Source organism: Pongo pygmaeus, chromosome 13 (assembly GCF_028885625.2).
Source record: "Pongo pygmaeus isolate AG05252 chromosome 13, NHGRI_mPonPyg2-v2.0_pri, whole genome shotgun sequence".
NCBI classification, from domain to species: Eukaryota; Metazoa; Chordata; class Mammalia; order Primates; family Hominidae; genus Pongo; species Pongo pygmaeus.
Window position 1 is genome coordinate 86,754,888 of NC_072386.2, and position 26,471 is coordinate 86,781,358.

The window sequence follows — 26,471 nt, forward strand, 5'->3', positions numbered from 1 at the left end:
AGGTTGCACTGAGCCGAGATCGCACCACTGCTCTCCCAGCATGGGTGACAGAACAAGACTCCATCTTAAAAAAAAAAAAAAGAAGAGACACAAGAGATCTCCCTCTCTCGCTCCACCACATGAGGGCACAGCAAGCAGACCAGCAGACCACTGTCTATAAGCCGGCAAGAGAGCCCTCACCAGGAACCAAGCGGGCCACCACCTTGATCTTGGACTTCTCAGCCTCCACAACTGTGAGAACAAAAATTCTGCCATTTAAACCACTCGGTCTGTGGTATTTTGCTATAGCAGCCCGACCTGACACAGAGTACATGGGAGCATTTAAAAATTAAATTCTTCAACGTGGAGACATGTTATTTCCCCAGCATATGTTTGCTGTTGTTTTCTGCTCCACTTGAGAAATGCAACTGAATGACTGATATTATTATAGCAATAACATTAATACCAATGTAAAACTTCTAAATACATGATTTTCAAAACTCAATAAATAGTAACCAGAAAAAAAAATTATTACCATACATCTAGCAACTCTGCATAGTTGCTAGGCAGAGAAAAACAGTTTGAGAACTGGGTCTCTGAAACAGGGATCATAAACTGAGATGCTCACAGTGGTGGAAGGCAGGTGATATAAGTCCATGAAACAGGGCAGGGACTTTGTGCTGTACTTTTTTTTTTTCTTTTCAAGACAGAGTCTTGCTCTGTCACCCAGGCTGGAGTGCAGTGGCGTGATCTCGGCTCACTGCAACTTCTGCCTCCCGGGTTCAGGCAATTCTCTTGCCTCAGCCTCCTGAGTAGCTGCGATTACAGGTGCCCGTCATCGCGCCTGGCTAATTTTTGTATTTTTAGTAGAGACGGGGTTTCACCATGTTGGCCAGGCTGGTCTCAAACTCCTGACCTCATGATCCGCCACCTCGGCCTCCCAAGGTGCTGGGATTACAGGCGTGAGCCACCGTGCCTGGCCTTGTGCTACACTTTTCCCTACAGACACAGAGCAGGTATGATGTTCACTTCCACAGACAAATGCACTCTCTTTCATTGTCTTTGAAATCTTGTCTCTCTTGATTTAGCTTTTATTTTCTTGTTTTCCTCTCAACTCTACTTTAGGAAATGACACTACAAACACCCTGAAGGATAGAGACTGACCCTGAGCCTCCACTCGTGGGACGTAGAGAACAGGGAACGTGGAGAACATGAAACAGAAACTGTCCACTCCACCCAGCTCCAGCTGTCCTGTGGAACTGTGGCCTAGTTGGCAAATTGTGATTTTTTTTAAGTGATAAAAAAATCGTTTCTAATATGACATTTCTCCATTTTTATAAAAAATATTATGAAAATAACAACTGGAATATAAAGCAACAAACTCCAAAACCATGTTAACACGGCATAGACAAAATAAAACACATCTGCAGCCCTCCAAGGGCCCGTGGATGAAAGGTCTGAGGCTTCAGATTAAGGAGGTGAATTAACTTAGTTAAGTGCAGTGTGCATGTACTTGGTGGGGCAGTGGGGCTGGGATTGAAGCGGGTGAGGAGACAGTGAACAGAACGCAATAACCAAGTTCACTGAGTACCCTCTCCACAACATTACAGTAAAGCTAGGAGGAGCAGAGGCAAGAACAAATATGGAAAAGCTGGTAGCACTGAGAAAACACATAAAGTCAGTAAACCAAGCTTGATATGGGTCCAAACAAGGCCTGAGATGCAGGACATAAGGGAGCAACTCAAAGGTCAAAGAACATCTTGAAGTAACAGACATGAGCAGAAAATTGGCCAGGCGCAGTGGCTCACGCCTGTAATCCCAGTACTTTGGGAGGCCGAGGCAGGCGAATCATGAGGTCAGGAGTTCAAGACCAGCCTGGCCAACATGGTGAAACCCCATCTCTAATAAAAATACAAAAGATTAGCCGGGCATAGTGGCGGACACCTGTACTACTCGGGAGGCTGAGGCAGGAGAATCGCTTGAACACGGGAGGCAGAGGTTGCAGTGAGCCGAGATCGCACCACTGCACTCCAGCCAGGCGACAGAGTGAGATCCCATCTCAAAAAAGAAAAAAAGACATGGGCAGAAAATTAAATGAATAAATACAACTAGTATGCAAATGTGTGGAATGTTTAACCTCATACGTTATTAGAAATGTCAATTGAATGAGTAAAATACTACATACACATAAGCTAGTAAATAGAGCATCAGGCTCGCGTGCAGTGCTCATGACGTTGCAATGGAGCTGAGACTCTCCTCTGTGCCTCCGTGGTGTAGATTAAACAGCAGAGGCTTTCTGAGATACACTCTGTACACAGCTTCCCAGGGGAAGGGGAATCTTTTGGGGGTCGTGGAAATGTTCTAAAACTGTATTGGGGTGATGGTTGCACAGCTCTATAAATTAACCCCCAAATCATTAAACTGTACACTTACAATTGCTGGTCTTTAAGATATTTAAATAATACCTCGATCAAGCTGTTTTTTAAAACTGGCAGAGCTAGGATGTGGCCCCAGGCCATCTGATTCCAGAGGCTGTCATCACACAACTTCTGCCCACCTCCACCATCACAACAGGAGAATAAGGCACCTTTAGAAAGTCCAGCCATCCCGATGTCAGCAGCTTCCTTGGTTGGTTTCCTTGATAAAATGCACAAGGACTGGATGATCTTATTCAACTCGCAAGGTGACCCCATCCACCCTGCTCTTCAAGCCAGTACCCCAAGTTTGAGATGAAAATGCAAGAACAACTCAGTCTAGAAGAATTGTTGTGAACTAAGGTTCCCAAATCACTAGAGAGTTCCTGAAAACAAGAATGGCCATCCTCAAGTCATTTGCAGTATCCCCCAAAAGTCAAATTTTCAGAAGACTTTTCTATCACAAAGCTGTAAGGATTAAGACAGTCATCAGCTTTCCGTGCTTTTGGCTAGAATTAACTCCAGTCAGCTGGTTAGTAACATCAGCTATCTCATGTCAACCAGAAATTCTAATTGGGAATCACACAGTTTTGGCAAATACAAAATACAGATTGTGCACAAGTACAATTTTATGTTTTGAAAGTTTTTTCAAAGTGTTGGCCTGAGGGAGCACTAACCAGGGGGTGCTGGGGTTGAAAGAGTGGGAAACCCCCTGGAGGAGAGCACTAAGGGATTGGTTCCTACTTTTGGATCTCACAGAATGGGTACTCGGTAAATAGTAGTTGTCATTAACAGTATTGCTATTGCAGATGTGATCACATTTAACAAAACCTGGAGGAGCAAGCATTTCTATAATTGTGAGTGGCTAGCAATGGCAGAAATGGTGTGCAGTCTCAGCCCATCAATAAAAAGGGTCCTTCTACCAGCTGATCAAGAACACCCTGGGAGTCTAGAATATTGGGTAAATACTCGCTTCTTGTTCCCATCCAACTACCTTTCAAGGCCTGGTTGGCCTCCGTGCAGCTCACCATTGCTAGCTGTCCCTATCCTACGAAGTCCCCGTTCGTAAACATCCTACACAGAAACCCAACTCTATCTTGCTAATATGCAGGCTCTCTCATGCCAGGGGTGAGCATGTGGAAGGACAAAGAAGAAGACAGCAGGGAACCACACCCTGTCAAATAAACTCTCATGAATGTTCCAAGTTTAGTTTACTTAAGAAGAGAGAACTTCGCCTTCATTTACATTTTACGTTAAGAGAAATTCATGGAAGAAAAACAACATCCTGAAGCCCTTTGATTATATGGTCTATTCATTCATTCAACAAGGATCTTTCTGTACGCACCGTGTACCAGGCCTTGTTCTACTCAATTTAGAGTTTTTAGAGCCAGCTTTATGGGCATAAACTCCACTTCAGGAATCACAGTGTCTTTCTGTCCCAGAATCAGTGAAAAGCCAAATAGCAACAAGCTTTTTTAGCAAGTGCTTACTAATGTTTCTTTCTATTCTTTTTCAGGGTAATTTATTCTTACCTATATTGAAAATGTTTATTAAACTAAAGCTCACCACACAAAGTAAGCTACATAGTTTACTCGAGAAAGATAACCAGGGGAAAAGAAAGAGGTTTTGGAGCTGCCAGAGCTGTGTTATCCAAATCACTAACCACTGGCCATATGTGGTTATTTAAAGTTTAATTTGATTTCATTTAATTTAAAATTCAGCTCTTCAGTTGCACTAGCCATTCCAGGAGGTCAATAACCACATGTATTGAACAGCACAGATTTAAACACATCCCTCAGTGCAGAAAGTTTTACCGAACAGTGCCGATCAGACCTTTGTGAGCCATTTTGCTTCCAAATGCATACAGTTACCAGAGCTTATAAACCTCATCACTAAAACTAAAATATATAAGAGGAATATTTATGTTTAGAACAAGGTTTCTAGAACTTTATTGATATCACTGGGTTAATAACAGGGTTTTCTCAGATCCTGGGGTAGAGGGAGGAGATGAATATGACTGTGTTCCTTATGTAACTCTTTGTCTACTCTTCTATATGAGGGCATGCCAGATACAGCAGTATTCCTAAGTGTATTAGTCTGTTCTCATGCTGCTAATAAAGACATACCCAAGACTGGGTAATTTATAAAGGAAAGAAGTTTAATTGACTCACAGTTCCACATGGCTGGGGAGGCCTCACAATCGTGGCAGAAGGCAAAGGAGGAGCAAAGTCACATCTTACATGGCGGCAGGCAAGAGAGCGCGTGCAGGGGGATCTCTGCTTTATAAAACCATCACATCTTGTGAGACTTATTCACTATCATGAGAACAGCACGAGAAAGACCTACCCCCATGATTCAATTACTTCCCACCAGGTCCCTCCCATGACACGTGCGAATTATAGGAGCTATAATTCAAGATGAGATTTGGGTGGGGACACAGCCAAACCATATCACTAAATATGCATAATGAAGTCAGTTAGACTGAATGTCATGCCAATAAAACACTCTATTCTTTTTCATGGACTTTCTTTTCAGTACTTTGAATGTTATTCCACTGCCTTCTGGACTCCACTGCTTCTGATGAGAAGTCAGCTGTTAGGCCGGGCACTGTGGCTTAACGCCTGTAATCCTACCACTTTGGGAGGCCGAGGCAGGTGGATCACGAGGTCAGGAGATCGAGACCATCCTGGCTAACACAGTGAAACCCCGTCTCTACTAAAAATACAAAAAATTAGCCGGGCATGGTGGCGGGCGCCTGTAGTCCCAGCTACTTGGGAGGCTGAGGCAGGAGAATGGCGTGAACCTGGGAGGCGGAGGTTGCAGTGAGCAGAGATTGCACCACTGCACTCCAGCCTGGGTGACAGAGCGAGACTTGTCTCAAAAAAAAAAAAAGAAGAAGAAGAAGTCTGCTGTTAATCTTATTGGGGTTCCTTTGTGAGTGATGAGTAGTTTCTCTCTTGCTGTTCCCAAGATTTTCCTTGTGTATTTGGCTTTTAGTATTTTTACATCAATGTCTGGATGTGGATCTCTTTGCATTTGTCTGTGGAGTTTGTTGAGTTTCTTGGATGTGTGAATTCATGTTTCTCAACAGATTTAGGAAGTTTTTACCCATTATTCAATTTTTTTAACTCTTTTCTCATTTTCTTCTCCTTCTGCCCCTCCAATTATGCAAATGTTGATTGCTTTCTTTTCATTTTTCTTCATTCTATTTTCTCCGATCTTTAAATTGAATAATCTCTATTGATCGCTCTTCAAATTTACAGATTCTTTCTTCTGTAGGTTCAAATTTACTGTTAAGCCCCCGAATAAACGCTTGATTTTGGTTTTTACTTTTCGATTCCAGAATATCTATTTGGTTCTTTTTTAATACTTTCACTTTTTGATTTCCCTGTTTGATGAAACATTGTCTTCATACCTTCCTTCACTTATTTAATCATGTGTACTTTGGTTCTTTGAACTTATTTATAATGAAGTCTTTATCTGTTAAATATACCTGGTCCCTCTTATACGCTGTTTCTGTTGTCTGCTTTTATGGGTCACACTTTCATGTTTCTCTGAATGTCTTATACTTTTTTGCTGAATCTGGACATTTTAGGTAATATATTGCAGGAACTCTGGATACTGATTCCCCTCCCTTCTCCCTGAAGCTTGGTTTTGTTGTTTTGTTTATTTTGTGACTTGGCTACACACTAGAATATTTTAGTAAAGTCCATTTTCCCCTTGGTGTCACTCCTTGGAGGCTGAGGCTTGATTGCACACTGTCTCCCTGCAGTGACACTGGGTTTAACGGGGTTCTCTTTGCCTCTTTCCCTGATTTATATTTTAAGCTGTCTGCTTGACTTGGTATTACCCAGGTCCATCAGGCCCCAATTACCAGTTGATTGCTCTATTGTTTTTGATAGTGCCCTGGGGCATAAATTGCCCAGCAGTCTGATCCAATTAAATTCTGGCAGGGGTAGTTATTGAGGCCAGTCTTTGAGGTCTGTTCTGACTCCACGAGAGCTCTTCTTTGCTGTCTCTTTCCTGGTTCTCCCTGGTGAACCAGTTGGTCTATGATTTAGCTTGTTGTTCTTAATTAAGAGAGGCGTCATCTTCAAGAGTCTCTTAGACATGCATTTTCCCCACATTCTGCTTCAAATAAAGTCAGTTCCTTTAAGGAGTGCCCTGGAGCTCTTTTTCTCAAGGACTTTGTGTTAATTTGGACAACTGCAATGTTTAAGGGCACACAGCCCCCATGGGACTACCCTCACTTCTGATACTAGCTGCAAGTTTGAGGAGTTCTCAAAAACAGCCTCAGTTTTGATCATTTGGTAGGACTCATAGACCTCACAGAAAGCTGTTATACTTGTGGTTACCGTTTATTATGAGGAAAGAATACAGATTAAAATAAGCCAAGAAAAGCATTGGATTGGACAGTGTGTGGGGAAGTGCCAAATGTAGAGCTTCCATTGTCTTCTCTCACAGAATCAAGACACATCATTACCTTTCCAGCAACAATGTGTGACAATATGCACGGAGTATTGCCAACCCAGGAAACTCAATCAAGCCTCAGTGTTCAGAGTTTTTATTAGGGCTCCATTACATAAACTTCACTGATTGCCCACATGGCTGATGTCTGTCTCCAAACTCCCCAGGTATCACCCAAAGCCTTCACCCTAAACCACACTGTTGGTCTTTCTGGTGTAGCCAGCCCCCATCTGAAATCACATTGTTAGACTATCTAATGTAACCCAAGGTCCTCAGACAAACACACTCCTCTTTGGCATGATATTCCAAGAAGCTTGGGGCAAAGACCAGACATCTTTTTGGGCAAGATTAAATTCTTTACTGCACAGGCTGTGTCTTCCCTGGGCAGCCTCTCTGAGCCACTCCTCTGGGTGCTGGACAGGGTAGTGGCCTCTGGTCTTGTCAGATCATCTCCCCCCCATGTGGAACAGCCTTCCAAGTGAGCTGGGGCAAGGGTAATGGGGACCCCAGTATTTGTGGCCTGCTGTACTTGAGGTAGAGCCTGCATCTAATGGATTGGGGCTTGGTAGAGAGGGCCCTAGCCTCTCAACTGCACTCACCAGGAATTGAGCATCTCTGGCTGGGCATGGTAGTTCACACCTGTAATCCCAGCACTTTGGGAGGCCAAGGCAGGAGGATCACTTGAGGCCAGCCTAGGCAACATAGAAAGATCCCATCTCTACTAAAAATACAAAAATTAGCCAGGTGTAATGGTGTGTCCCTGTGGTCTCAGCTACTTAGGAGGCTGAGGAGGGCAGATCACTTGAGCCTGGGAGGCAGTGGTTGCAGTGAGCTGAGATAATGCCACTGTACTCCTGCCTGGGCAACAGAGCCAGACCCTGTCTTTTAAAAAAAATGATGTTTAACAATAAAGATACAAGCATGTGTATGTTCACTGCAGCACTATTCACAATAGCAAAAACACGGAATCAACCCAAATGCCCATCTATGATAGACTGGATAAAGAAAACATGGTGCATACACACCACGGAATACTATGCAGCCATCAAAAGGAACGAGATCATGTCCATTGCAGGGACATGGATGGAGCTAGAAGCCATTATCCTCAGCAAACTAACACAGGAACAGAAAACCAAACACAGAATGTTTTCACTTATAAGTGGGAGCTGAACAATGAGAATACATGGACACAGGGAGGGGAGAAACACACACTGGGGCCTGTCGGGGGGTGGGGGGAGGGGGAGCATCAGGATAAATAGCTAATGCATGTGGGGCTTAATACCTAGGTGATAGGTTGATAGGTGCAGCAAACCACCAGGGCACACATTTACCTATGTAACAAACCTGCACATCCTGCACATGTATCCCAGAACTTAAAATTACAAATTAAAATTTTAAAAAATAGCATCTTCAACTTAGATGGGATGAGAAATTCAGGTGGTCTTCTCCTCCCAGTTGGATCCAGTTCCCCAGGAACCAAGAAGAGAATGACCCCTTTTTGGCTATGCACACCTGAGGCACAGCTTCCACCAAGTCGAGCTGGTAGAAGGAAAAGAGAGGGGTGGGGTCAATTCTCAAATGCCACAGCTGCCTATCATTCTTACCAAGTGTTAGTAGGTTTACCTGAATCAATGTTTCCTCATTTGCCCTTATAATGTCTGGAGACTAATTACTTGTCTTTTTATAGTTTTTGCCAGCTTTGCTTGTTTCGCAGAAGGAGTCCACAGGACTCCTCATGCTGCCATCTGACCTTTTCATAGACTTTTTTTTTAAAGACAGGGTCTTACTTTGTCACCCAGGCTGAAGTGCAGTGGTGCAATCATGGCTCACTGCAGCCTCAACCTCCCAAGGTCAAGTTATCCTCCCACCTCAGCCTCCTAAGTAGGTAGGACTACAGGCATGCGCCACGAGGCCTGGCTAATGTTTGTACTTTATGGTAGAGATGGGGGTCTCACTATGTTGCCCAGGCTGGTCTCAAACTCCTGGGTTCAAGCAATCCATCCGCCTGCCTTGGCCTTCCAAAATGCTAGGATTACAGATATGAGCTACTGCTCCTGGCCTTCACAGACTTTTTTTTTTTGTTTTATTTGAGACAGAGTCTCGCTCTGTTGCCCAGGCTGGAGTGCAATGGCGCAATCTCAGCTCACTGCAAGCTCCGCCTTGCAGGTTCACCCCATTCTCCTGCCTCAGCCTCCCGAGTAGCTGGGACTACAGGTGCCTGCCACCACGCCCAGCTAATTTTTTGTATTTTTAGTAGAGACAGGGTTTCACCATGTTAGCCAGGATGGTCTCCAACTCCTGACCTTGTGATCCACTCGCCTCGGCCTCCCAAAGTGCTGGGATTACAGGTGTGAGCCACTGCACCTGGCTAGATCCTTATTTTTCTTTTATGCCATGGACCACAATGGCAGTCTAGTCACAGCCTCCTTCTTTGAATATATTTTTAAATGCACAAAATTAAACACATAGAATTATAAAGGAAACCAATTACCAAAAACCAGATATACACTATTTTTAATGTGATGTACTAAAAATATGCCTCTTTATGAACATATTAAATAACAAGAACTAATGGAGAGTCTAACAACTAGTAAATGACAAGTAGGGTATAAATGGTTTTTCTGTGAAACCCATAATGCAATATGAAAATATCTTTAATTCTATTGGTAACAAAGTTACAGGTACAGCTAATACTACTGTGGTTTCTCCTACATTCAAATGGAAAGAAATGCTAAATGTTGGTTAGAGGTTAGGGAAAATCCGGATGTATTCTTTCCCCAGCTGTGTGCACCAGCTCACTAAATCTTGTCCATGAACTCCAGGTTAAGAATCCCTACTACTTAAAGGATGGTCCAGGCCGGGCACGGTGGCTCACAACTGTAATCTCAGCACTTTGGGAGGCTGAGGCAGGTGGATCATTTGAGGTCAGGAGTTCAAGACCAGCCTGGCCAACATGGTGAAACCCCATCTCTACTAAAAATACAAAAATTAGCTAGGCATGGTGGCACGCGCCTGTAATCCCAGCTACTCAGGAGGCTGAGGCAGGAGAATCCCTTGAACCCGGGAGGCAGAGATCATGCCACTGCACTCCAGCCTGGGCGACAGAGCAAGACTCCATCTCAAAAAAAAAGTGGGGGGAAGATGGTCTGGACCAACAGCCTGGGGTGGCTGGTGTTTTTCAAATCCCCTAGGATAAATGCAAGTTCTGATTCAGTGAATGTACCCTGACACTCTGCATTTCTAAGAGGCCCCAAGTTACCAATGCCACTTCTGGTGAAGGGACCACAAATTGCAGACAAAAGCCTCAGGGCTTATCCTGGTGACGACTTTAACCTGGAGGTGCCTTTTTTGTGTGTGTGCCTGAGGGCACAAAAAAATATATATTTAACTCTTCTCTAAACTAGGTCCTATTATTTAATCAACCTCAGCTGTGAAAAAACTCCAATGCTTGAGATATACTTAATATATATAAAGTATTAAAACAGGCCAGGTGTGGTGGCTCACGCCTGTAATCCCAGTACTTTAGGAGGCCGAGGCGGGTGGATCATGAGATCAGGAGATCGAGACCATCCTGGCTAACACGGTGAAACCCCGTCTCTACTAAAAATACAAAAAATTAGCCGGGCGTAGTGGCAGGCACCTGTAGTCCCAGCTACTGGGGAGGCTGAGGCAGGAGAATGGTGTGAAACCGGGAGGCGGAGCTTGCAGTGAGCCGAGATCCCACCACTGCATTCCAGCCTGGGAGACAGAGCAAGACTCCCTCTCAAAAAAAAAAAAGTATTAAAACAGCAGGAAATAGTCCAAGTTAACAAATAGTGTAACTGTTATTTGTAGTACCATGGCAAGAAGTGTGCAAAATATCAAGGTAAGTAAACTAATGTTTGTGTCCCGTCCACTAGTGGTTTTAACAATGTTTTTACCAGGAAAAATTATATCTGGAGACCCGGGTCACTGGACCTACATTTTTTCTTCAGCCTCGATGGGGTTTGCAGAGCCTTTCCATATCACTTCTCCACCTCCAGCACCCCCAACTAGCCTTAGTTCAAAAGCCTGATTGGAGCTTCCTTCAACCTCCCTCCTCCCTTAAACCCAAGTTCTTTAGCTGTACAGCAAACATTTCAACTTTCAACCCAGCGCCTAGGGCGGCTGGGCTGCTCTTAGGGTGCCCTCTGCTGGCCACACATGGAAGCAGATGTAAAAATCTTAAAACACATCTTTAAGAATTCCAAGAATAAAAATTAAAGATTAAAAAAAAATTGGAAGAAGAAATTAGTTTTTGTTTGTTTTGCTTAGCATCTTTGGTCTCTGGGATTCAAAAAGTATGTTGATGCAACAGGAGGTAGTTAACAAAAGTTTGGATGGCCGGGTACAGTTGCTCAAGCCTGTAATTCCAGCACTTTGGGAGGCCGAGGAGGGTGGATCACCTGAGGCCAGGAGTTCGAGACCAACCTGGCCAACTGATGAAACCCAGTCGCTACTAAAAATACAAAAAAAAAAAAAATTAGCCAGGCGTGGTGGCATATGCCTATGATCCCAGCTACTTGAGAGGTTGAGACACGAGAATCACTTGAACCTGGGAGTTCGAGATTGTAGTGAGCCGAGATCATGCCACTGCACTCCAGCCTGGGAGACAGAGCAAGACCTTGTCTCAAAAAAAAAAGGTCTGGGAGCTCCAAGTTTACACTCCAGAAGGCTTTTAATTATTTTATCTTACTCTTTGTGCTTGTAGACACAGAATCTTGCCATGTTGCCATGCCCAGCCCTCCAGAAGCCTCTTAAAAGCACATTGAAGGCTGGGCACAGTGGCTCACACCTGTAATTCCTACACTTTAGGAGGCCAAGGTGGGAGGATCACTTGAGCTTGGGAGTTCGAGATCAGCCTGGGCGACAGGGCAAGAGTCCGTCTCTGCAAAAACTATTTAAAATTAGGCAGGCTAATTTTTTAGTAGTGGTCCCAGCTCCTCGGGAGGCTGAGGTGGGAGGATCGCTTAAGCCTGGAAGGTGGAGACTGCAGTGAGCCGAGATCATGCAACTGCACTTCAGCCTGGGAGACAGAGTAAGACTCTGTCTCAAAAATAATAATAATAAAATAAATTAAATATAAAAGCATATTGAAACAGTAAAGAATTCCTACAACTCAACAACAATAAAACAAACAACTTGATTAAGAAATGGGCAATGGACTTGAATAGACATTTATTTAAGAAGATAAACAAATGGCCAACAAGTACATGAAAAAATGCTCAACACCACTAATCGATTAATAGGGAAATACAAATCAAAACCAAAACACAGCCAGGCAGGTAAGCCTGTAGTCTCAGCTACTTCAGAGGCTGAGGCAGGAGTATCAGTTGTGCCCAGGAGTTGCAGACCATCCTGGGCAACATAGTGAGATCCCGTCTCTAAAAACAAAATAAAAATAAATTATTTTTTAAAACATCCATTATGATAGCTACTAGTAAAAATAGAAAATAACAAATGTTATTGAGGTTGTGGAGAAATTGGAACCCTTGATGGCGGGAATGTAAAATGGTGCAGCCACTATAGAAAACAGCATAGCAGGTCCTCAAAAAATTAAAAACAGAAAGACCATAGGATCCAGCTATTCCACTTCTAGGCATATATCTAAAAAAATTGAAAGCAGAGTCTTGAAGACATATTTGAACACCCATATTAATAGCAGCATTGTTCATAATAGCCAGATGGTGGAAGCAAGCCGAGTGTCCATCAGCAGATGACTGGATAAACAGAATGCGGCAAATCCACACCACACATTCAGACATAAGGAAGGACACCCTGCATGCTACAACATGGACGAACCTCAGTGATATGATGCTAAGTGAATAAACCTGTCACAAAAACACAAATACTACATGATTCTACTTATATAAGGTATCTTGAATAGTCAAACTCACAAAAGAGAGTAGAATGGGGGTTACCAGGGGCCGGAGGGATGGGGAAATGGGGAGTTCTTGTTTCATGGGTACAGAGTTTCGGTTCTGCAAGATGAAAAAGTTCTGGAGGTAGGTTGCACAATCAGTATGCTTACTCCTACTGGACTGGATACACTTAAAAATGGTTAGGATGGTAAATTCTGTTGTGTATTTTACCACAATTTAAAAAAAAAGTTTTTTTTTGAGACAGGGTCTCACCCTGTCACTGAGGCTGGAGTGCAGTGGCATGACCACAGCTCACTGCAGCCTCAACCTCCCAGGCTCAAGCAATCCTCCCACCTCAGCCTCCCCAGTAGCTGGGATCAGAGGTGTGCGCCACCATGCCTGGCTAATTTTTTTTGTAGAGATGATGTTTCGCCATGTTACCCAGGCTGGCCTCAAACTCCTAGGCTCAAGCGATTTTCCCACCTCAGCCTCCCAAAGTGTTGGGATTACAGGCATGAGCCACTGCACCCAGCCACATAAAAATCTACACAATGATTCCTTCCTGTGCTGGCCTGCTCCAGATCTGGCTCAGCTTCTCGAAACTCAGAAAGTTGCAGCTTGCAAGGATTTAGACATCTAGTTGAATTTTACAGATTAAAATACTAGAGGCCACGACGGGCAAAGTGACTTGGGAAAGGTCTCCCGAGTTTAATGGTAGAGACAAGATTAGTTAGTCTATGGCTCTATCCCGCACTCCAGTTCCAGTGGGGACACCCGTTTCCACACAGGGAGGGAAAAGGCACCCTATCCATTCGGGCTTCCTTCCCATACACCAGGGGTTGGCGGTAGGTGAGCATGTGAGGAAATGCACCTGTGGTAAAAGCTCCTGAACAAACCTGGAGGGAGATGAGAAGAAACAAACAGGTGAGCGCTTAAATGCTAACAGGATTGGCCAGGCTCGGTGGCTCACGCCTGTGATCCCAGCACTTTAGGAGGCCAAGGTGGGCAGATCACCTGAGGTCAGGAGTTCAAGACTAGCCTGGCCAACATGACGGCCAAACCTCGTCTCTACTAAAAATAAAAAAATTAGCAGGGCGTGGTGGCAGATGCCTGTAATCCCAGCTACTCGGGAGGCTGAAGCAAGAGAATCACTTGAACCCGGGTGGCAGAGGCTGCAGTGAGCCGAGATTGCACCACTGCACTCCAGCCTGGGGGATAGAGTGAGACTCTGTCTCAAAAAAAAAAAAAAAAAATAGCTAACAGGATAAAGCCTGAGTATTTTTTTTTTTCCCATTGAGTTACTTTGTAGCTTTCCCCAACCTCGAGTCATAAAGGAGTTTGGAATTGTCCCTTCAAGGTGACACATTGTTACATTGTGAATGACGGACACTGTTTTCTGCTTCCAATAATATCACGATGAGGCATACATAGAAATGATTTTTTATTTACTTTGATGATTAGGAAAAGATACCAACATAGCTTTCATCAAAGCTAACAAATAACTTTACTGGCAGTTAACTAATTTTATTAGAATAAAGACATGTCTGTTTAAACTGAAACAGCTGGCCCTTTGCTTTGGCTGGGACCTTGGGAATCATGGCCAAGGTGCTGATCAGAAAAGACTCACCATTACATCAACCTCCTCCCCAGCACACAGCACAGAGATGCCACGAAGGCCCCGTAGGTCCCTAGAAGAGCAGCTGGGGCTCCACCTACTGAGTACCAGTGGCTTATTTTGAAAAGATTTGCTTTCCACCAGTAAGGTGTGGCCCAAGTACATTTCTTGAGACTGCCATTGGCTCATCCTGCATATGAGGTAGTTCTCTTTGCATTTTGCAGATGCTCTCACTTGCCCAGGGGGTGGATGTCACGAATCTGAAACCTCTGGCTTCACATTCCTACTGGGAATGCCCCCCCAGCCCGCAGTCACAAGTCAGTCTCCAATCCTGCTGCAGACTCTTTAGCTCTTCAAATCCAAACAGATATTTTCTTCATCCACAGGTTTAGGTTTTAACTGGCTGCTCAGTGTTAAAAAGGAATATCTCAAGCCCCCTGCCATGCTGAAAGGAGAAAAAAAAAGTGAAAATAAATGACTGGGAATTTCACAGGGGCTCCAGCAGCAGTTGCTGGCGTTTTCATCAATACACCTGCTTCATGCGGAGGGAATTATTCCAATATCTGTGTTTCTCCTCAAGTTTGTGGATTGCTTAATGAGAATTTCCCCTCTTATTTACAAGCCTTTAGAGGCAGAAAAAGAGTCATCAAATCTAATGCAGAACCTCAGAGAGAAAATAAGCACTTGGTTTCTACTGAATAAACTACATACCCTTAGCCTTAAATAGTATCCCACTGCTGAGACCCCAAATGCCTTTCAAAGCTGGCTTAGTCCACGCCCCCTGCATGCCGAGCCTAGTGGGCACAAAGGTTAACACCCTCCACTAGGAGGAGGGCAGAGAACGCAGGGGCCTGCTGTGAGGAAGACAGGTGAGTTAAATTCTGATCCCAGCCCCGCAAACTGTCATCACACGTGTCCCCATGGATCTGCATGAAGATGAACCCAGTGATGAAGTAAAATTATCTTAGAAATTAGAATGTCAAAACACCTCCTGGCTTAACATGAAAGACTTCTCCAGGCTCTTTTGCTTATTACATATTAATCAAAGTGTTTAAGGTTCTTGTCTTCCCAAAGCGAGTCCATTAAAAATTCCCACTCACCAAATATTTAACCCTACAAAGTTTAACAAAGAGAAAATGTAGTCTCCACCGATTAATATCCCAATGTAGGCAACGGATACATTCTGCAGAAAAAGAGAGAGGATTCGTCATTTTAAAAGTAAAATGTTTAGGGGAAAATATAAATAGTAAAACCTGAAACTAGACATTTTAGTTACTTTGCATAGAGACTTGTACATAGGGATATTCACAGGCGGCTGAACAAAATAAAAACCATTACAGGCCAGGAATGATGGCTCGCGCCCGTAATTCCAATAGTTTAGGAGGCCAAAGTCAAAGGATCACTTGAGCCCAGGAGTTTAAGACCAGCCTGGGCAACATAGTGAGATCCCATCTCTACAAAAAAATTTTTTAAAACTAGCTGGGCATGGTGGCACATGCCTGTAATCCCAGCTACTCCACAGGGACTGAAGTGGGAGGACTGCTTGAGCCCAGGAAGTCAAGGCTGCAGTGAGCTATATGCCACTGTACTCCAGCCTGGGCAACAGAGCAAGACCCTGCCTCAGAAAAATAAATAAATAAGCCATTACATATGGGGCTTACTAAATAAATGCAGTAAATTATGGTATGATAACAACAGAAAATTGCATTATTCTCTCTCTTGATCCAGTTGGCATATAGGCAAAAGAGGAAGAATGGGGCTGTCATCAGCTTGCCAGATTCCTATCTTTACTATCATTGGGTAGTGAGGTTTTCTGTTTTTTGTTGTTTTTTTTTTGAGACAGAGTCTCCCTCTGTTGCCCAGGCTGGAGTGCAGTGGCACAATCTCGGCTCACTGCAACCTTTGCCTCCCAGGTTCAACAGATTCTCCGGCCCAGCCTCCCAAGTAGCTGGGACTACAGGGCACTCACCACCACGCCTGGCTCATTTTTGTATTTTTAGTAGAGATGGGGTTTCGCCATACTGGCCACGCTGGTCTCTAATTCCTGACCTCAGGTGATCCGCCTGCCTCGGCCTCTCAAAGTGCTGGGATTACAGGCATAAGCCACTGTGCCTGGTTTTTCTTTTTTTTTTTTTTTTTCAACCTTGGGCTCCCACACTACACTGCAATCTGTGGACACACCAGGGCCAAGTAGTGAGCAGAGTGGAGACAGTCAACAAATTCCAGGCCGTGCTCTGCCCAGTGCATTCTAGGAGACCTCTGGGCACCCAGGGGACAGGTAAACTCTTGAAGCAGGCAGTGTTTTCACACACTCTAGGACTTCATGTGAATAGAAAAATGAAGCAATTATGGAATAGAATCCAGAACACCTCTCCCCCTATTCATTCATGTGCATGTGTGTGTATTCAGATGCATCCACACAAGCAAACACCCACACACCAAACCACCAGCTCATGATCTCATCACACAGCATACACCTCCACAAGGGCTCCACTTCTCAGTGGGCAGGTTCTCCCAGAAAACCAAATTATGGATCACAAGGTATCTTGCTAATCATTGATACCTGGATTGGTTTTATTCTTTTTAGCTTTTTACTTCATTTTCCCAGACCCACCCCCTCCGAGCCACCCCCAACTTAAAAGTTATAATTAATCTCTCCTTTATAAATTAGCAATCTGTCCCTCTATTCTATGCAATAGATTAGAAGAATTAAGATGGGGCCGGGCTCGGTGGCTCACGCCTATAATCTCAGCACTTTGGGAGGCCGAGGTGGGTGGATCATGAAGTCAGGAGTTCAAGACCAGCCTGGCCAACATGGTGAAACCTGGTCTCTACCAAAAATATAAAAAATTAGCCAGGTGTGGTGGCAGGCGCCTATAATCCCAGCTACTCGGGAGGCTGAGGCAGGGGAACCGCTTGAACCAGGGAGGTGGAGGTTGCAGTGAGCCAAGATTGTGCCACTGAACTCCAGCCTGGACAACAGAACAAGACTCTGTCTCAAAAAAAAAAAGAAGAAGTAAGATGGGATCACACAGGCCCAGCTGAAAAAGTCACAGCCCTCGTTCTTACACCACCACCACCAACAAAATCAAACCCGGCCTCCAATGGAAAATTTGGATTTCCATTCCTTGACTCAGTTGTTCCCTTCCAAGTTTCCATCCACTCACCTTGATGGCTCCAACCACTGCTGTCGTCAGGGCTGAATTGTAATAGCTGCACAGAACCGTGGAGTACATCAGCAGAAACCTGTGACAAGGAAGCAGACACTGGAGTGTGCGCCTCACTACGCTGGGTAATAACAAATAGGTTAAGGCCAGCGGTGACCCCCACACAAGCACTTTAAGCAAAGAAAAAAGAAACACATATCATAAAGGTTTTGTAACCCACACCTTAAGATATGTTGCCATTGGTCTTATGACAGGAAAACGGTCCAGCTGTGAATTAGCTAAACCTTCTACTTAAGGTATCCTTCTCATTTTCTCTGTACATTTCCGATGAATGTTTTTCCACAACATGGGGGTAAGGAGAACAAGGTTTAAAGACCTGAAATCTCTCATTTATCAGCATGTTAAATGAAGTTAAGAATTGGAATTTTTAATCCTCTGTGCCTCAGAATCACCTGCTGCACTTTTTTTTTTTTTTTTTTTTTTTTGGCAGGGACGGAGTCTTGCTCTGTCACCCAGGCTGGAGTGCAGTGGGGCAATCTCAGCTCACTGCAACCTCTACCTCCTAGGTTCCAGAAATTCTCCTGCCTCAGCCTTCCAAGTAGCTGGGACTACAAGCTCAAGCCGCCATGCCCAGCTACTTTTTTTTGTATTTTAGTAGAGATGGGGTTTCACCATGTTGCCCAGGCTGGTCTTGAACTCCTGAGCTCAGGCAATCCGCCCGCCTTGGCCTCCCAAAGTGCTAGGATTACAAGCGTGAGCCACCGTGCCAGGCCCGCCTGCTGCACTTCCAACACACAACGAACGATGCCTGGCAGAGGTTCTGCTTCACATGGTTTGAGGTGAGGCCCTGACCGTGCACGATATGAATGATCCTCAGGTGATTCTGACCTGCAGCCAGAGCAGAGGACCTCTGGTGTCGGAAGAGAAAATCAGCTGAGCGATTGCTGCCTTCGGACAGAGGAGATTGAAATAGATTCCACTTGTGGACAATGCTCCTGTAACTGTTACCAAAGTTAACTCAGGCACTTAACATGACCGTAGGTATTGATACTTACTTGCCAATAAAATGACTACAGCCTTGTGAACGAGTACCAGACAAGAAAACACATACACAGGTAAAGAATGACAAATCCAGTCAGGTAAAGAAGTGACCTAATTCCAGTCAAGCAGTGATGGAAATTAGCTGCAACCTCACCTAAGCTGCAACTCAGATCAGATGATGGAATGTTGAAAGGAATTACAAACTGGCTGAGAAAGAAACATGGAAGGTACAAGGAGAGTACAAGATGTGTGAGATTTGAAAAGCTAAATCCCAGGTCAGGCTCGGCACGGTGGCTCATGCCCATAATCCCAGCACTTTAGGAGGCAGAGGTGGGCGAATCACCTGAGGTCAGGAGTTCGAGACCAGCCTGGCCAAAATGGTGAAACCCTGTCTCTACTAAAAATACAAAAATTAGTCAGGCGTGGCGGCACATGCCTGTAATCCCAGCTACTGGGGAGGATGAGGCAGGAGAATTGCTTGAACCCAGGAGGCAGAGCTGAGATCGTACCACTGCACTCCAGCCTGGGTGACAGGGCGAAACTCCATTTCAATTAATTAATTAATTAATTAGTCCCAGGTTAAAGGCAGGAGCTTGGATTCACCATTGACAGAGAGAAGTGAACTCAACTCTAGCAAAGGGGTTAGTGCACCTGCACTTGGGTAAGCACAGAATTTATTTAATTCTAGAATCCTGCTAGAATTTAACACTCGGTCTTGGTCCTAGGCTCAACTCTCTGGTGGAGATCACAGTCACAAACCTTCAACACGATAACCTCTGTTAGCCTGAGTGTGTTTATTACTAGAGGTGGTAGAGGGAAAAAATCAGAATATCAAGCTTTACAAGTTGAAGAATAAACTTAACTTCAAGCTTAAATTTTGTAATCTTTGCAATACTGTGTGCATTGTAATTAAAACAATTTGAAAAGTTAAAGAAACTCTGTGGTTCTAATTTGAAATATATAATTGATATTAGACTTGCAATTTTAATTTGAAAGAAGAGCATCGAAGTCTGCATCAGGATTTGAATGTTTTTAAGAAGCTGATTTACCCCATTTCTAAATTTGGTTTATTAGATTTCAAAGAGTTGCTTAAGTACAGAAAGCAATCTACTAGTTTTGTTAATTGGCCTCGGGGGTTGGAATTGCTGAAGAAAAAGTAGGCAGCTCCCATTTGTAAAAACAGTTGAAAATGCTTAAATTCTTGTAATTCATTAAGTTGTAAATGGAACTGATTTACAGTACATTGTTTAGGGGATTTTAATCAGCTAAACTTGAGTTAATAAGCCATTTATCAAATAATGAAAGTAAATGTTCTTTTATAGAAAAATTGTTAGCCTTCTAAATAAGGCAATAATATTTGTAAGTTGAACTTTAAGGCTTAAGAAAAAATCTAAGTTTCAGCCAGGTGTGGTGGCTCACGCCTGCAATCCCAGCAGTTTGGGAGGCCAAGGCAGGCAGATCACAAGGTCAGGAGATTGAGACCATCCTGGCCAACATGGTGAAACCCTGTCTCTAATAAAAATACAAAAAAATTAGCCGGGCGTGGTGGCATGCACCTGTAATCCCAGCTACTCGGGGGGGCTGAGGCAGGAGAATCGCTTGAGCCCAAGAGGCGGAGGTTGCAGTGAGCCGGGATCGCACCACTGCACTTTAGCCTGGGCAACAGAGCAAGACTCCATCTCAAAAAAAAAAATTCAAGTTTCTCAAATTGTTATAATTTTAATAAATCTAACATTAATTTAGATTCCCAGGAGCTATAAATAATCCTATTTATGCATCAATGAAAAAATTAAAAAACTCAAACTGATGCCACTGAGTGCCTGCTCTGCCAGGCCCTGGCCGTTGGAGGGGACCATCCCATCCACAGCACCTGCCCCGGAGCTGCTCAGACCCAGATCAGAGGAGAGAGCTACACAGCAGCGGGAGCACAGCACAGGGCCCAGCTCAACGCAGGGGCAGAGAGGAGCTTCCTGCAGGCCGCCTACGCACCAGCACAGCCTTAAACCAAGGACAGCATGGATGTTCTTTATTTCCACTTTTGCTTTAAAATTCCAACTCCAGGGTTCTAATCATGCAACATTTTCTCCATCCTCCATTTTTCTTTTCTTAAAAAAGGGTTGGGGGGAACCTCATCTCTTGACAAGATCTGGCTATATTACCCAGGCAGGACATGAATGCCTGGGTTCAAGTGATCCTCCCGCCTGTCTTCCAAGTAGCTGGGACTACAGATGTGTGTGGTCACACCCGGCTCCATCTTAGTGAAACCACCTCAGCCTGCATTCAGAATCAGAAGACATCACGGATCTAAGATCCCAGCACCCATCTATCATGAGTGTGGGTGACTAGGACATCACTCACCAGCTGGGCTGAGCCAGGGGAGAATCCCTTGCTAACATTCTGGAGTGAGCCTCAATGAGCAGCCATCCTCCTTAGCAACAGATGGCAGCTAGATAGAAGGGCTGTACTTCTTTTTTCTTTTTCTTTCTTTTTTTTTTTTTTTTTTAAAGATGGGGTCTCACTCTTTCGCCCAGGCTGGAGTGCAGTGGTGTGATCATGGTTCACTGCAGCCTCCACCTCCCAGGCTCAAGCAATCCTCCCACCTCAGCCTCTGAAGAAGCTGGGACTACAGGTACACATCACTAAACTTGGCTAATTTTTAAATTTTTTCTAGATACAGAGTCTTGCTATCTTGCCCAGGCTGGTCTGGAACTCTGGGGCTCAAGCAATCCTCCCTACCCGGCCTCCCAAAGTGCTGGGACTATAGGAATTAGCCACCACTCCCAGCTCGCACTTCTTAATATACCCACTAGATGTCCCCAGAGAGGGCAAATATAGAACCATCGGGCTCAAAGTAGCAGTATATTACATTTTTTAAAAGAATCTATTTCTATATGCAAAAAAAATACTTGCATAGTTCTTTGGCCAAAACCAAGACTTTGAACTAAAAGAACCTTCGTTAACTCAGTACTCAGTGCAAGGGAAACCACACCACCTTTATTACTGAAAATATCAACCTCCACATGACTAGCTTTGATTTTACTATCTGTAGATTAATAAAATACAAAGATATTTAAAAGTATTGCTGAATTCTTAGTAACCTTTTTTACCATTCTGTATTTTTTTTAGATAGGGTCTCACTCTGTTGCTCAGGCTGGAGTACAGTGGCACAATCATGACTCACTGGGCTCACATGAGCTCAGCCTCCATCTTCTGGGCTCAGGTGGTCTTCCCACCTCAGCCTCCCAAAGTGCTGGGATTACAGGTGTGAGCCACCACACCCAGCGCGCTCTGTATTTTGAAGTCATGATATTATCTGTGTACATTTGAAATATAACAGCACATATATCTGATGCACATTTATTCAGACAACAGAGGCCAGCTGAGTGTTCTGCTTCTAGGGCCCCCAGGGTGGAGATGCCCAAGTAGAAACTCCTGGACCAGAGCCTCTGCTCAAAGCCTTCTTCTTCCTGTTCTAAAAACAGCACAAAAAGTGACTGCCTTACCCAGCATTGTGGCAGTCACAAACAGAACTCAAATGACCTAGTTTACACCTTGTCACTGGTTACCGTTCCCTGCCCCAACAAATATAGAAACTCAACAAACGTTCAAATATTCACAGGCCACTTTTGCATTCCTTCCACCATCCACAGTGGTACCCAAGCACATCACTCTCTTATAATTCCAGATTTCAAAGAATTCCAAGGAACCTCATCCTCACCATCTCTAGGAAGAACTCACTCCTAAGAACTCACAGAGTGCCAGCCTGGGCAACATGGTGAAACCCCGTCTCTACTAAAAATACAACAATTAGCTGGATTTGGTGGCTGGAACCTATAATCTCAGCTACTCAGGAGGCTGAGGCAGGAAAATCGCTTGAACCCAGGAGGCGGAGGTTGCAGTGAGATGAAATCACGTCACTGCATTCTAGCCTGGGCAAACAGAGTGAGACTCCATCTCAAAAAAAAAAAAAAAGACATTATTTATGTCTTTTAAAGGACAGAAATTCTACACGATTAAATAATTTGGCAGGAGAGATTTACATATATATACACACACATATACATATATATTTTTATATATATAAATACACACTTTTTTATATATATACTTTTTTTAGAGACAGGCTCTCCCTCTGTTGCCCAGGCTGGAGTGTAGTGGTGCCATCATAGCTCACTGCAGCCTCAAACTCCTGGGCTCAAGCAATCCTCCTGCCTCAACCTCCTGAGTAGCTGGAACTACAAGAACATGCCACCATATTTGCCTAACCTTTTTCTGTAGAAATGAGTTCTCATATGTTGCCCAGGCTGGTCTCAAACTCCTGGCCTCAAGTGATCCTCCCACCTCAGCCTCCCAAACAAAGCGTTGGGGCTACAGGCATGAGCCACTGTGTCCGGCCTAGATTTCTTGTATTTCTCACCTGCATTTTCACATCTATGATCTTCAAAACACTCCTTCACTGGTACTTGGAGAGTGGCTGTGGCCCACGGATTTTGTAAGCATACGCTGTCCATTTGCAAGTTTGATAATTGCTCAGCCATTGCAATTAAGCAATGTTCTGCTTTTGCGGCACCAATAATAACTAGCTTTTAAACTTTTATCTTTCACAGCCCTTTTGTGAGAGAACATTTTCACGGATCTTTTCTGTTGTGTTGTTACGAATACAGTAAGAAGGAATGATATTTGGCTTCCTCAATAAAGGAATCTATATTAGTCAGGGTTCCCCAGAGGAACGGAACCAATAGAATACACAGGTATAGATATATGAGAGGGGATTTATCAGGGGAATTGGCTCCCACAATTATGGAGGCCAAAAAGTCCCAAGACAGGCCATCTGCAAGCTGGAGACCCTGAGATGCCAGTAACGTGGCTTAGACCAAGTCCAAAGGCCTGAGAACGAGGGAAGCCTTTGGTGTAACTGTCAGTCCAAGGCCAAAGGCCTCCTGACCACAGACTGCTGGTGGAAGCCCTAGATTCCCAAGGCCAGCGAGGCGGGAGTTCTGATGTCCAAGGCAGCAGAAGAAAGTCTGTCCCGGATTTCAAAGAGGGATGGATTCGCCTCTCTATTTGATCTCTCCATGCCCATGGCCAATTGGCTGGTGCCTGCCAACCATGAGGGCAAATCCTCCCCACCTGGTCCACTCGACTCACAGGCCAATCTCCTGTGGAAACCCCCACACACATACACACACACAGACACACACCTAAAATAAAGCTTCACTGGGTTCCCAGGTATTCCTTAATCCAGTCGAGTTGATACCTGAATTTAACTCCACAATTCCCCCTGCTTGTCAGTTGGCACCCACAGGCATCGCCTTAAACCATACTTAAGTTTCCGAATGAAGACAGTAACAAAGAAATTTTGTTATTTAGTTGCATCCATCTGACGTGATGCAACATGTATCCTGCATACAACCGAAATACACAATCCCTTCCCCAGAATTCAGCTTTCAGGATTTCAACATTGGAGATTCTACTCTTTCAGGATTATAACTCTTTGAAGTTAGATCTTTTGGGGGTTATGGCATTCAGGATAGTGTTGTAAAAGGAAAATTAAATCTCAGAACCCCAAACTCACGATGCCAAAGGGAGAAGTTAAGTCTGGAAACTGAGTCACACAAAAACTGCCTTCCATTCTGTTCCTCAATAGATAGCTGCAAAGAGAGAGGGCCACACATCTCCCCAGGTGGCCTCCCTCACAAATTGCTCACAAGGAAGTTCCTTGCAGTTCCCAAAATCTTCACCCTAAAACAGTTCTGCTGAACTTCACCCTGATTTTTTTTTTTGTCACCCAGGCTAGAGTGCAATGGCATAGTCTCGGCTCACTGCAACCTCCACCTTCCAGGTTCAAGAGATTCTTGTGCCTCAGCCTCCCAAGTACCTTGGATTACAGGGGCACACTACCACGCCCAGCTGATTTTTGTATATTTAGTAGAGACAGGGTTTCACCATGTTGGCCAGGCTGGTCTCGAACGCCTGACCTCAAGTGATCTGCCCACCTCAGCCTCCCAAAGTGCTGGGATTGCAGGCTTGAGCCACCATGCCCATATGATTATGTAAATTAATAGCTTATCTTAAACAGGTACTGGACAAAGACAGAACTAGAAATCATCCCTCTGCCCCCTCCAAGACAAATGCGTGATTGCCTCCTTCTTCTCCTGTATGCTTGCTTTTATCTTATGTAAAATGCAGATTTGCTGAAAGCCAGACAAATGAATAATTATTCCTCAACCCCTCCTTTCACATGTAACATGTAGATTCAGTGAGCACTAATCAAAGTCTTGCAAGAATGTAGGACTCACTCACCTTAAAAGAATGTAACCACTCACTTCCTGACATACCCTCCCTCCCTTTTTTTTTTCTTTCCCTCTGCCCCTCCTGCCACCTTTTCCCCTTTAAATATTGAAGTCCTCAAAATTCTCCTTGGAAAAAGCACAGGCCACAGATCCTACTGTGACTTGTGTTTCTTTTTCCCCAAGTGCATCCTCAACCTTGGAAAAATGAACCTCTAAATAGATTGAGACCTGTCTCAGACACTTTTTGGTTTACAGCAGGGGTCCCCAAGCCCCGGGCCGCAGACCGGTACCAGTCCACAGCCTGTTAGGAACCCAGGTGCACAGCAAAAGGTGAGCAAGCATGACCGCCTGAGCTCTGCCTCCTGTCAGATCAGTGGTGGTATTAGGTTCTCATAGGAGCGCAAACCCTATTGTGAACTGCGCATTTGAGGGATGTAGGTTGCGTGCTCCTTATGAGAATCCAATGCCTGATGATCTGAGGTGGAACAGTTTCATCCCAAAACCATCCTTATCCATCCTGCATCCATGGAAAAATTGTCTTCCAAGAAACCGGTCCCTGGTGCCAAAAAGGTTGGGGACTGCTGGTTTACAGTGTCTTTCAGGACTGTGGTTGGCACTGGCCCTTTCACCATTCTATTGGCTTCTTAACAAAACATTTCAAAGCGTAATAATTTTTAAATTATATTTTCAACTAGGAATAGAGGTTTGGTGGCTGAAAAGAGTAAGTCCGAAATGCAAACCTGAAAGCGATGAAAGCAGGTAAGAGGCTGAGTGGGCTCGCCTGGAGTCTGGAGTTGCGGTGTGTGTGTTAACCCTAAAACATCCCTTAGCACCGGTCAGGAGAGAAGAGACAGCCCAAGTCCAGCACCAGTCCCCAAAGCCAAGGATATGCTGGGAAGCTTACTCTGGAGATGCAGATGATCAGATCCTAGCATACTTTGACTGAGAAACTGCAAGAAAGCAGGATTCTGAAAAAGCCACCATGCCAAAATGGAAGTCTCCTTGCAGTGCGGTTTCCGACTTAAAACTTTACCATTAAAGGTAAAGTTCATGTTGGCCAGGCTCGGTGGCTCACGCCTGTAATCCCAGCACTTTGGGAGGCCAAGGCAGGCAGATCACCTGAGATCAGGAGTTCAAGACCAGCCTGGACAACAAGGTGAAACCCTGTCTCTGCTAAAAATACAAAAATTAGCCAGGCGCAGTGGTGGGTGCCTATAATCCCAGCTACTTGGGAGGCTGAGGCAGGAGAATCGCTTGAACTCAGGAGGCAGAGGTTGCAGTGAGCCGAGATCACACCACTGCACTCCAGCCTGGGTGACAGAGCGAGACTCCATCTTAAAAAAAAAAAAAAAGACCCACTTTGGAAACTAACATCCACCTTGTTTCATCAAACTTGAGTAAACCTGAAATGTTAATGATTTCATCATTTTTACTGTTTTACTTATAATAACTACACCTTTATGAATTTTCTTTTTTTTTTTTTTTTTTGAGACAGAGTCTCGCTCTGTCGCGAGGCTGTAGTACAGTGGCGTGATCTCGGCTCACTGCAACCTCCAACTCTGTGGTTCAAGTGATTCTCCTGCCTCAGCCTCCTGAGTAGCTGGGATTACAGGCAC

At 44.4% G+C, this 26,471-nt stretch overlaps 1 protein-coding gene across 5 annotated transcripts in view; it reads right to left on the minus strand.

Annotated features, from left to right (window-relative positions):
- Positions 1-6,941: 6,941 nt before the first annotated feature.
- The window catches only part of SLC35D2 (solute carrier family 35 member D2), a 70,342-nt gene continuing 50,812 nt past the window's right edge, over positions 6,942-26,471 (minus strand). For 4 of the 5 annotated variants that reach the window (XM_054502491.1, XM_054502492.2, XM_063649713.1 and 1 more), the window contains 3 exons: positions 17,522-17,600; positions 15,455-15,537; positions 14,168-14,799 (listed from right to left, as the gene is read on the minus strand). In XM_054502491.1, coding sequence (XP_054358466.1) covers positions 14,700-14,799; positions 15,455-15,537; positions 17,522-17,600 — 262 coding nt within the window. In that variant the 3' untranslated portion in view covers positions 14,168-14,699. Of the gene's footprint in view, positions 8,400-14,167; positions 14,800-15,454; positions 15,538-17,521; positions 17,601-26,471 lie in introns of those variants that run through there. The other variant, XR_008504693.1, reaches the window with a different exon arrangement.